The 13,021-nt window shown below is 39.3% G+C and overlaps 1 protein-coding gene across 3 annotated transcripts in view; it reads right to left on the bottom strand.

Moving 5' to 3' along the window:
• The window catches only part of PRKD3 (protein kinase D3), a 42,792-nt gene that overhangs the window by 19,751 nt on the left and 10,020 nt on the right, over positions 1-13,021 (bottom strand). For all 3 annotated transcript variants that reach the window (XM_071739154.1, XM_071739152.1, XM_071739153.1), the window contains exons 3-8: positions 9,153-9,291; positions 7,531-7,662; positions 6,680-6,837; positions 5,279-5,468; positions 2,709-2,786; positions 620-803 (exon numbers count right to left, since the gene is read on the bottom strand). In XM_071739154.1, coding sequence (XP_071595255.1) covers positions 620-803; positions 2,709-2,786; positions 5,279-5,468; positions 6,680-6,837; positions 7,531-7,662; positions 9,153-9,291 — 881 coding nt within the window. The remainder of the gene's footprint in view (positions 1-619; positions 804-2,708; positions 2,787-5,278; positions 5,469-6,679; positions 6,838-7,530; positions 7,663-9,152; positions 9,292-13,021) is intronic.

Below are 13,021 nucleotides of genomic sequence, written 5' to 3'. Positions count from 1 at the left end.
CTCTTCTTCACATATTTATTATTAAACCTTGAGCTAAAATGACCTTTAGTTTAAGCTAATACAACTGCTCCAGTGTTATTAACAATGTTATGTTATTAAGACTTAAAGTAAGTCAGGATTACACTATTCAGAATAATAGAGAAGGCAAAAAGAGCAAACTTGATTAAAGGTACTATGTAACAGTTATCAGAGAAAAGTAAAGCAAACTTCTGCCTAAAATGCATATAGAATGTAATGTAAATATCAAAACATCTCAAGTAATTAATTTTAAATAAACACATTTAACAGTAACTAAATAAGACTAAAGTCACAAAGACCTCCGTCATGTCATGTTAGCCATAAATTTTACTGTTTTGATAATATGGTTTTATTTCATTGATAACAGCCATAGCACAGCACTTTTTCCAATTAAAGGAGACTATTTTAATTTACTTATGTTTCAAATTTTCTTGAGACAGAATAATGTTACGAAGCATTTTCAACTTATAAAAAAATACAAGTAACAATTTTTTTTAAAAAATCCAGACATTAAACATTAAAACCGGGCTAATCAGAAATGTTTTATTCACAATATTGAGAAAAATACATTCAAAGCAAAGAAATCCACCTTATGATTTACCTGATGGTTTTGACAGCTTCCTCATCTTTGTCTGCATCAAGGTCAGATGGATCCATGAAGAAGATCTTGTCCTCTGGAGGAGAGGGCTCTTCAGTATCATCTAGACCTCGGCTACCATCACTGTTCATTTCACTGCTATCAACTTCCATTGGCATGTCCAAGTCCTGACCTGGGCTAGCAGGTTCTGGAAACAACACAGGATTAAGGTATGACTTCAAATACACAATTAAAAAACCAAAGAAAACTTCCAAAACCCCACAAAAACAAATTCTTCAGTTCATGCTTATAACATAACAGTACAATCAGAAAATAAAAAATTCTCAAGTTTTTTGTGAAATGAGGCAGAGTATGGTAGTGAGCATTATCTATTTGGTTTTGCTAAATGCCAAGGCAAGAGAGACCCAACTAAACCAAGAATTATACTGAAAGAAATGGAGTCAAAAGCTTAACCTAAATCTCATGAAGTAATTCTGTTCCACAAGTAATGGGTACAAAGTAACCTTTTGGTGGCTAGAGATGACCCAGAAAATTATTTCTGTGCAAATGAAATTCTCCATCAACAGAAACACAACTCTGCTCTCTCTGCCCTTGGAGCCTAAGTAAGAGAAAAACAAGATAGAGAAGGGGTGCTGTGGTACTACAGGAAAAGAGAAAAGCAGAACAGATCTTATTTGCATCTGACTCTTTGCTGGCAGAATTTTAAAGTTTCCAAAAGCTGTACAACTTGCACCATGGAAAACTGTATTTGTATGAATTAATACATACAAATACATGCATCTGTAGCCTTTTTTTGTTTGGTTGGTTTTTTGGGTTTTGGGTTTTTTGGGTCTTTTTTTGTCTGAGGAGGGTGAATTTAAGAGTGGGGGAAAAAAGAATTTAAAAATTATGTCTATCATCCATGGAAGAATTGCATGGAATCATAGTTCCCAAACTATCTGCCCTAGCACCTTAGCATCCCAAGGGTGCTAAGCAGGCTGCAGCAATGTCACAGGCTCTTGTTCATGGTCAGCAGTCTCAAGATCCAGATAAGAGCCCTAAAGTTGGAGAAGGAAGGCATGAATGGATGGGATATCTTGTGCCCTGACAATGAACCCACTAGCTAAAGAGGTCTGCTGCTTAGGCTCTTAATCAGATCACACATATCGCTCCTGCGTGCCATCCATTTTATTCCCCTCAAAAAAAAAGTATGCCAAGGATCAAGAATCTGGGCAACAAAAACCCAGAATGGTTAAAGTTGGAGAGAACTTCTGGGGATTATCTGGTCCAACAACCACCATGATCCCACCTCTCCAGCCTGCTGAAGTCCCTTTGGAGGGCAACACAACCCTTCATACAGATAAAAATGTTGAACAGGACTAGACTCAGTACTGGCCCCTGGGTTGAACCACTAGTAACCAGCCTCTAAACTAGATTTTGTGCAACTGGTGACCACCCTGTAGGTCCACTGGTTTAACCAGCTTCCAGTCCACATTGCTGGGCATCCATCCCATATTTCATCAGCTTAACATTGGTCTAAAATTTGCAAGAGTAAGATTCTAAACCTCCTTCCACAAGTTGTTCCCGAACTTCCCATTTTAACTCTGTAAGGTTTATTCAGAAAACAGTCCTACTTAATTGAGGTTTCAAAAAATCAGAGTGGGGCTTTTTTTGGTTGGTTTGCTTTTTTCCTTTCTCTTTTACCTCATAAACTGCTGGACCTAACTCTGGCCACTAAAAATCATGGATACAAGAAAGTCACAAAAGGTGGCACCTTCTCTTCAGATACTTTAAAAATATCCATATTGTGGTGAACAATGAGCAGATTGATCACAACAGATGTTTTACATTCGCACATAGAGAAGGTTTCTTGCCTGGTTTTATTTGTCCTTTCCAAATCTCAACCAAAGCACACTCTACTTGCCAAGACTAAGTCACCCGAGTCTAAGTTTTACAATGAAATCTTTTTAATTGTAAGCAATCTATAGTGAAACAAATGGGAAGATGAATTAAAAAGATGTAAAATATTCAAAGATGAGGGACCCAAAAGATAACACATCTTTTTAAGCCTCCAAAGTGTTGTCAATACTTGAAAGCATGTTTCTCATCTTACCTCCATTGAAAATCACTTCTCCAAGACAATCCCTAGGTACTTTGGATGCACAGCGTTTGTGACAGTTGAATCTGCAATCTAAAATGGAAGATAAATAAACCCATTATACCAGAATATTACTGCCACTCAGATACTAACATTCTATCACTCACATCACAAGCTTCAGTTCAGATTCATACATTTACATGAAGACAGCACGAACGAGGTCACCTCCAGAAGGAAATTAAAAATCTTGTCCTGATGTTACACGTTTATTGGCCTCACCTTTATTTACTATGTCAGAGCTTTCTCTTCCAGAACAAAAATTTTATGCTTCTCTAGCTTTCTCTGTAGTTATTTTTTCCATTATGATGTAATTTTTCCTATCCTCTCATCTGTTCCACATCCTTTTTCCATTGCTATACAATTTAAATGTCTCACCTCTATCATTTTTCCCCACCTGCTGCCTAAGACTTGCAGCCATCAGACCCTCTAGGATCACACACCAACAACAAAGATCAAATATGTTCTGCAGTAAATCCCAAAGTACAGTTCCCCTATCATTCATATTACAGATCTGGCTGAACACTGAAGTTCCATTTCTGCCTGCTGACACAGGGCAGACAGAATAATGTTATGTCCAAATCTGGCCTGACATGGAGATGGAATCTAACCTGGATGTCTGCCACTTCAGCATCTGAGGTGGCAGATGCAGCCTACTGAACAAAGTCCAGCATACAACAGCAGTGGTATTACCAGTAGTTTCCTCTGATAGATGTACTGCTGTACTTTTCAACTCTGTATAATCATAATGCATTTCAAAACTCCCTAGTGTCCCCACGACTGCGTTCAAATTGATAATTTAGCCTTTCTCTTATCCGAAGGAAGCTCACTGGGCTTTCCTTTTAAGCTCAGGCAGGAGAAAAATTGTTATCTCTCCATTTTTATTAGTACAGAAGCCAAACCCTGAAGCAAAATACAATCCTGTTCAGCTTCTGACTGCCTACAAGAAAGCACCCTAGGAGACCAACAAACTGTCTAGTTCATAAAACAGAGCATCCCATGAACTGTTCCCAACAAGCAGTCTGCATACGACCACCCACGCTGCAATGCTGAGAAAAGCTGTTCCTGAACATGGGTCATTTTGTCCCAGTTGACCTCAGTGTCCAGGAATGTTCCTGGGCACATTTTATTTATTACCACAAACACAGCCTTAGCACCCCAAAGATCATCCTCAGAGTCTGGATGAGTTCAAGAAATTCAGGGCTCTTATGGGTACTCAGGAACACAGGAATGCTGAAAAACTCAAGCTTTGGGAATGTGCACAAGGCAGAGGAAAACCTTAAGAATCTCTAGGAAAAAGCAGTATGAAAACATCTTGGTTGTTTGATATCAGTTCCTAATGCATTAAAAATACATATAGGATCATGCTGCATAAGTAGGGAAGTATTAATATACTTCTTTCTGTTCTGTGCATACATGTAACATTTCTTCAAGCTTGTTTTCCACACATAAGTGCTATTTCTATCTTGTTTCACTCACTTCCCTGAAACTGATGTGGTAACCCGATTTTTTTCAGCTGGATACACAGTCACAACAACTGCATACAGTAAGTAGCATCTCTATCTTAAAAGTACAAACCATCTTTTTTCAGCCTTCATTTTTTATGCACTACATGTATCCCAGAGAGAGGCTGACTGAAAATAAAATCAAAACCAGTTCAGGATGCAGACTATAAAGACTGCAAGCAGATAAAAACAGATATGAAAGAAAAAAAAACTTCATTATTTACATGAAACAGCAGCATTTTTAGTCAAAAGAAAGTTAACATAGGTATAAGCTTACAATTTTTTTATCTCCTCTACTATGGGCACTGAAAATTTATTAAATGACCTCTTTTAAAATGTTGACCTTTGGTACTCACATTTTACAAACTCGTGACAGAAATGGAAAGTCCTTTACCTATTGATGTTTATGGTTCATCACTACCTTTTCTTTCCTGCAACAAAGCTGACAGACCTGCACTATCCAGCATTAAAGAGAAGGAAGATGATCCCAAAGTCATAGTTAGGACCTGGAAACTGCATGGAAGAGTTCAAGAACTGGAGTCACATACCTTAACGTATGCTAAATAAAATCCATGCAGCTGATGAAACCTGAGTTAGTTCTGAAAAGGCACCTACCCATACAATATTTTCCACAAGATCATAACCAGTATTTTGTAGTAGAATAATACAAGGAAAACTTGTATTCTTTACTTGAAATTCTTTAGTGATCCATCTAGAAGAAGGACACTGAACAAAGGGAAGTATTTTCTATTGTTATTAATTTAGAATTATTCTTCTAAAATTAAGGTATTTCCAATCTACACGTGATTAACTCTTATTTTTCAGAACAATATACAATGCACAATACAAAAATGAAAATGAGGGCTGCTGTAATTCTCGCCATCATATGCAATTTTTCAAAAATTATACTGACTTATTTTGCAGTATACAACCTTAGAGCAATCAAAACATAAGCCAAAATCCATTTTAAGTACAGAGACCTACACTGAAATTTATTACTGCAGCAGAAAATTAAATATTTACCTTTACATTGCATTCCTTGGCGAAAAAGGCCCTTCAGCAGCCGTTTGCAATACTGGCATATGGTGGGACGAGTGTAAGAGTGAACAGCAAAGGTGTGTGGAACCTTCACTCTGCAAAGCACCATCTTTTCCATCCAGATGGGACGGCCACTCCAGGAGGGAATCCTCTTACTAGGTTCTGGGCAGCAGCGCTGGAATACAGCGGGTATAGATCATTGGCACTGCACAGTCCTACTGCCAGGACTTCTCAAAGACCAAGTGAAGACCCTGGTGACTGGGGAAAGGGACACAGTGCACCCATTTTATAAAGGGTAGAAAGTAGAACCCTGGGGACCACTGACCTGTCAGCCTCACCTCTGTGCCTAGGAAGATGCTCCTAAAAGCTATGCTAAGGCACATGGAGGAAAGGGGAGTAATTCAAGACAGCCAGCACAGAGAGCTCTGCCTGACCAAACCCAGTGGCCTCTGCAATGGGGTGACCACTTCAGCAGACAAGGGAAGAGCCACAGATGTCACCCGTGCAGACTTCCATAAGGCCTTTGACACGGTCCCCCTCATCTTTCTCTCTGAATTAGAGAGATATGGATTTCGTTGGTGGACTGTTCAGTGGATTAAAAATTGGATGGATGGTCACATCCAAAGGGTAGTGATCAACAGTTCAATACCAGTGGTGTCCCCTAGGTGTCTGTACTGGGACCAGTATTGTTTAGTATTTTAATTGATGACATAGAGAGTGGAATTGAGTGCACCATCAGAAAGTCTGTAGGTGATACCAAGTTGAGAGGTAGGCAAACCAAAATCTCATCACTACCTCAAGCTCTAATGATTACCTCAGTTTTAAAAAGTACTGCATACCTGGACAGCTTACTAAGTTAGACAAAAATATTTAGAATATTAAAAAATAACATTTGAAGAAAACCCCTAAAGTTTTAACTTAATTTCAAACAAAAATTTCAGCAACTAAACAAAAAAAAACATTGAGAGCCTACTAAACATTCAGCAAAATAACCTTAGTTACCTACAACTACAGAAAAATGTAAAGGAACATCACCTTGCGCATCTGACCAAGAGCACTTTAAGACCACCAAAAGATGAAGCGAAAAACTGAAAGAATTCCTTATCATTTAAATCAAGTATTTGAAATCAGATAGCAAAGAAGAGGTGTGCAAGGTGTTCTATCATTCCTAAAACCAAAGCTCTCAGAGCTCATATGAGTAGCAGTCTAATAAAAAAATTACACATAGAAGTTGTAATTTATTTCCCATTTCATTTCTCAGAGTAATAACAGTTATCACTAAGTGCCACAGTCTGAAACTCACCAGAGCCACTTGCAACACTATCTGGTTCCCCAGAGGTTTAAGGATTTAAAACCAAAAATTTTTTCCCCTTTCCCATTACATACTTCTTCAGAGGCAGAGGATGTGTGTTCAGCTTGGGCTGGTCTTGGAACTGAAAGCCCTGTTCCTGGTAAAGAGACATTCGACAGACGCCTCTTTCTCACCCCACTGCAGTTATTTGGAATCTTGAAGGCACATCGCTTATGGTAGTTTAACCCACAACCTGAAAGAGAGGGGTTTTTAGATTAAAAAAATCTCCCAACACTGAAATTAACAAAAATAGTATTAGTATTCTGATAAAAAAGCTGGACAGATGATCCAGAAAAATGGTAAAGGCATAAAGAGATTGTTCTGCTAAACTCTTATTTTAGTGTTCTTGATGTGATTCACATAAACGATTTTTTTTTCAATTACTTGCTATAACACCATCTTCCAGTTAGCCAGCTGTAGCAGTAAGGTCTGAGGCTCTTCTTCCCCCACCAGGAGGCTTTCATCTCTCCTCACTTTGGATCACACCAGCAAAAGAGAAGCCACTGAGCAGGCAGCATCAGTACCTTGCAGCAGGCTGCAGAGTGCTCCACAGCCAGCTGGACAAAGGCCATAAGGGACTCCCCTTCAGGAGTCTCTCCAAAGTGTGTTCTCCTTGTGCAAAGGACACAGGCTTGTACTCAAGATTTTTTTTTTTTTTTTTTTTCCAAAATGGGAAACAAGAACACTTCTTAAGTCATTTGCCCAAGGTCACACACAGTTTGCATTAAAGCCAGGATCAGAACTTGAGTTTCCTGACACACAACCTCTTACAACTCTGACGTACTACATTTATCACATGTGCTAATATACCAAACAAGAAACAATTTCTTCTTCATCTTATATGGATATACACACACAAAGATGAAGAAAAAAATTACAGACTTACCTTCACATTTTAATCCTTGTCGTACCAAGCCCCAAAGCATCTCTCCACAGTAGTCACAAAAAGTAGGAGCCTTGTAGGAATGCACATAAAGTGCATGAGGACGAATCTGGAAATCTTCAACTGTAGCCAAAGCTTTTAAAAAATTGCAGTAAGTTATGGTTCTTGCCACAGATTCAAAAAGGATTTATGAAAATTTGTTGTGGAAATATGGAATAAGTTATATGTATAAGAATGTAAGTTATATATAAGAATATGTTGTTTTAAGAATGGCAGATTCAGAGAACACTAATTAGCTGTTCAGACATCAGCATTTTCCTGTATACCATTTAAACATCCATTTAGAAGATTATATAGTTTTCAGTAAGCCTTTTTTTGTTTGAGGAAAAAAATCTGTTGGATTCTGTAGGCCAATAGCCACAACTGATCAACAGTATGAGTCATGATGCTTAAAACCTCACTAAGTTGCAAAGGCAAAAAAAAAAAGAGCTTTGCCAAAATCAGCTTAACAGTAAACATTAGAAAGAGCAACTTAATTCTCAAGCTGTTTGTAACCTACAAAATTTTCAAAGGACAGCTAGGACTTTTTCAAAAAAAGGAGAGGTTACATTTTTACCTTCTAAAGGGCTTCTTCAGTAAAAGTTTACTCTATTGAACTGTGTGTGTATCAAAAAGAACTGTGAACAGAGCTCCATAGAACACTGGAAACTTCATTAAGTAATGTTATTTTTCTTAAACAGGCATAAATGAATTTTTTGTCCTGTTTCTTTGGAAAGTAAAAGAACAAATAAAAAAAATTTTAAAAGTGGCATTTTACACCAAGATTACCTTGCCCTCAAAGCTGCTGTTCTTTGATCTAATAGGTACTACAAATTCTTACATCTCAGTTAAAACCCCACTGAAAGAGATTAACGTGTCTTCAAAACACCTCAGTTTCTGGTGGTCTGCCTGTTTATAAGGAAACTGTCAGAGGCTGTCAAGAAGAGGCACACACAAAAAATTTTCCAAATATGGTGTTCACCAGAAGCAATTAAAAGCTCAAACCAAGGTGGTCAACATCTGAACACCCTAGGCATGCCTAGAACAGTAGGTCTTGAAATGCAGTTACACAGCCTTACAACTCAGAAATCATACTGTATTAATCCACTTTGCAAACCTAATCCCATGACAGTCAAGACATATATCTTTCTTAGATGATAACCTCAGTTTGGCACTTACTCATCAAAGTCTGAAAAAAATATTAGCAATAGTACTCCAGCTTTTATCTGTAGTTTAACTAGAGCTGATTTTTGGCTGAATTTGACAGGCTACAGTTCAAATTAGTTAGGGGTTGGGGGTTTCTTTGTCCTTATTATTGAAGGGTTTAACAGGTTAATGGCAAACACTCTAAAGACTTTGCTGTTTAAAAGATACTGTTTTCAATAACAGGTACAGGAAACCCAAATACATGCTGGAAGCATCAGTAGCACTTGAATTTTCTTGGCAAACTCTACCCCAAAACTGCGACCCAGTATACTTAAGTCAACTTAAGTCAACTCAAGGCAATCATAATAATAATGTTCCATGAAGTCCTATCTTCATTTTGTCTACTGAATAAAGCACTGTCCCACTGTTACAATACATACCAGAGAGTACAACCTCAACAAGATCTCCTTCATGTATCTCTTCTGCTGATGTAATTCGTTGCAGAATATTATCTGAGTTCAGGTCATGACGGAAGAGGAGAATTTTGTCATACATGCCAAAGAAACCACACTCTGGGAACTGCAATAGAAAGCAAACTCTAAATTAACACCTGCTCTTTGATAGTCCTATACATAAATACTTCTAATAACAGTTACAGAACTTGACTGTTTAAAGTATTCCATGAAAACAAAATAGATCTGCTTATTTCTGAGGAACTGAAGCATTTTCTGAACCAAAATAAATAAACTAAACAAGCAAACAAAAAACCTAACAAAAAAACCCCACACCAAAACAAAACATAAAATCTCTCAATATGAGCTTCTTTCCTGTTCTTCCCTACTAACGGTGACACTATTTTTCCAAGTTAGAAAGAAAAAAATATTAGGGATTTTGCTCCTTTGGGTTTTTAATTTCTCTGACGTGCATAATCAGTCTGGCACATGAAAGCCAACACAGATCTTTCTAACCCAGATGCCACAACCTGAAATGCTTTCACAGATATTCTGGTTGGGCAGATATTCAGCTTGAGACATCCCAGCAGTAACTGCCACACTTTTCTTAAGGTACAAGCCAATAGAGGCTCCATGTCTTTGTTCTACAACAGTTTAGATCCACAGATGTAAGAAAAGAAAACCTCAATTCCCTACAAGGACAGAAGAGAAAATTGCAAATCTACATAGGAAACATCAGCATTGATTCCAAAGTATGTAAAAACAGTATAATGCCTATAATTGAGATTTGATTTTCAAGTTAATTCCAGACAAAGGCTAAATTCATTTATATGGCGTAGATGTATTCTAAAAAAAAAATAAAAAATTATCTCTTCTAGATCATTAGAACTGTTGGCATCAACATCCTCATTGTTTCTAGATTAATTAAATTGACCTTTTAAGCTGTTCATCATGAATGCTTATGACACTGTAGTGACATGTTCTACCGTCCTCTCAAAACAAGTATTCATACACACAGATGAAATGACTGTGAAAGGCTGATTTTGTTGATTTTTGAACAGCAATATTTAACCTCATAAAAGGTATTTCCTCTATTTACCAGCTTCTGCTTGATCAGTAGTTTTTATACTAAGATGGCAGCATCACAAGACTAAGATGGAGAATAACAAGCTCAGGCCTGAAAAAACTAACAATAACCTATGCTAGTATCTATTGCAACAAATCTACCATTAAACACAGACCCTGTATACAGTTCCTATAGATCTATGTGACTGACTTCACCCAGGACACATTTTTCTATGCATCATGCTTGCCTAACCTCCATTTCCAAAACCTTAATTTCAAAACCTAAAACCATTATAATAGTGATAATCTGATGATTTGTACCACAGAGCTGCAGCTGCAACACAATTTTCCTGAATCCACAACAGGGAGAGGAGCAGCTGAGGAGCCTTGCAACAACTCCCTCATCTATCCCACCTGTCAGGTTAGGTGCTTGCATGCCTACAAAGGAGCAGAGAGGAGCTCCCCAGGTGGGGAAGCCCACACAGCACCCTGCCCAGCTCCTCCCAGCCCATCACAGAAGCCACCAGCACACCAGGTGCCCATTTCCAATGTCAGGTGAGCACAGAGGCACAAGGGCAACTGGGGAAACCAAATTAAGGACTCCAGGGAAAGCCAGACCAGGGCTGTCACAGAAGAGCCTCAGCCCCAATTTCCAGCCATAAAGCCCATCAAGATAAATCACCACCAGCACACCTTTTGGACTGAGAGGGGTTGCTGCCCAATTGTATGGGGCACATCAAAAGGCCTCAGGGAACTAGGACTGTACAAGGCTTATTAACGGGACATTTATGGAAAGAAACAAAAGCAAGGAAAAAGGTGATTCAAGGAAGAACAAGTGTAGGGGGGAAAAAAGGTTTAAGAAGTTAAAAAAGGCTGTTGACCTGTAAACAGTCAGAACAAGCCATGCCCTGGGCTTGATCAGTACTCTGTCCTATCTTGCAACTGAATTCCATTTCTACCTCTTTTCCAGGATGCTGAGTTCTCATTCTGAGCACGTGTGTGTGCTTGGGGTGGGGAGGTCCAAGTGCCAGCAACTGGAGCCAGACAACAGGTCAGAGGACCTATGGTACCTGTGATGCCAGTGACTGGATAGACCAGTGACTGAAATCCAGAGCCAACAACTGGAGCAGGGCTGCAATCCCAATAGCTTCAATATCCAGGTGCCAGCAACTGAAGAGACCAAGAGAGCTGTTACTGGGCAGCTGCTGGAGATATCCACCTTTTTTGTTTGTTTTTGTGCATGTTCCCACTAACAGACCTTCATTCTGAACCACCAGAGAAGGGTACAGTATGAGGCTACTGCTGCTGTTTGTACACGTGAGCGCTCTGTCTGTGTCATCTGTGTGTATACATATTGTAGAGCTGTACCAAAGTGCCTGTGCCTACTGGGAATACATAGTCAGTCTTGCTGTAGGTTGAACCTGGACCTCAGCAGCCCCCTAGTCAGGGGGCTGTCAGCTTAAATCATCCCTAGTGAAACCTTCCAAGTTTGATGAAAAAGTCCTGCCTTTTCCTTGCACACCTCCCCTGTGATTTCCCTGTTATAAAGAACAGACCCTAACACAAAGATGCCTCTCCTGATTGCTCAGCTTACTCTCCTCTGCCCCCACCCCAGCCCCATGTACCCAAGCGATGGAAGCACTGGCTGGATGCCCTTTGCAGGGCCAGCCCTGATGAGCTGCAGGTGGCCCAGCAGAGCCCATGTCTGAGGCACTGGGCCAGGCTTGGAGGGGGGGAAGCTGTGGAGGCAGCTTGGCTCCTTACAGACCTGCAGAGCCCTGCTCTCTCTTCCGTTCCCCGTCCCGCTCGGGAATCCAGCATTCCTTCCGAGCACCTTCGCCAGAAAGGCTCTGTGTGGACTGCTGGCCAAGCATAACCTCATCGATTAACAAGGTTTTATTTCAAGTGGTATCTTTGAAGAGAATTTTTACGCAAAGCTCAAACTATGCTCAAGTTGTACACCACCAAGTTTTTCCCTCTTGTACTGCAGCAAAGTACAGCTTTTATAGCCTTCCTGAGGCTCAGTTACATGGAGCTGTTAAGGAAGAACACTGTCCAGTTCCTTTGAAGTGTTAAGAGCTCCTAATGTAAACCTGAAAACACAACTTGAAGCAGAATTTTTTAAAGCCTGTTTTATCTAACAGGATTATATGGCCATTACTTTCCTCCATAAAACCCCAAAGTATCTGCACAGTGACTCAGAACATGTAAACTGCTAATCCCATTATTACTATGTTTCCTAAAAGCAAAAAGAGAGTTCCCAGTGTCCAGAGCTCCAAAAGAGCAACTAACTACAGGAAATCACTTGTGGGAAGTCTACGTATGCAACAGACTGTGCCAAAATTAATCTCTAGTACACCAATATTATCAACTTACGTAAAGAATGCATGCAATCCTTTGTGTTTGGGTGGTAATAGTAACACTGCTACTGTATTATTGCAGTTACACTGAGGAAAAACAATTGGTGTTACCTAGAATGCTTACACTGTAAGCATTACAGTCCATATAGTTCTAAGTGATAGTGCCTTACACCATTCTTCTTAACCAGAACTCAATATGCAGCAGCCAGTATTGCTGGAGCAAAACACAACTGAGGCTTCTTTCTATCTTGGCAGTAACTGAAAAATCCCTCTACTTCAAGTTCCAGGACTTACTTTACAAAATTCTAGACCAGTCGCCAAAAATTCACACTAGGGAAAAGTGTAGGCGGATATTGTTTCAAGGTCCAATATCTCATGACCCATCATAACTGAAAACAAATGCTTCAAACCACTTAAAGTTAATTCCAGAGT

Source organism: Heliangelus exortis, chromosome 3 (assembly GCF_036169615.1).
Source record: "Heliangelus exortis chromosome 3, bHelExo1.hap1, whole genome shotgun sequence".
Taxonomy (NCBI): domain Eukaryota; kingdom Metazoa; phylum Chordata; class Aves; order Apodiformes; family Trochilidae; genus Heliangelus; species Heliangelus exortis.
Note: the sequence above shows the minus strand (reverse complement) of the source record. Positions and strands in the feature narration are given on the sequence as shown.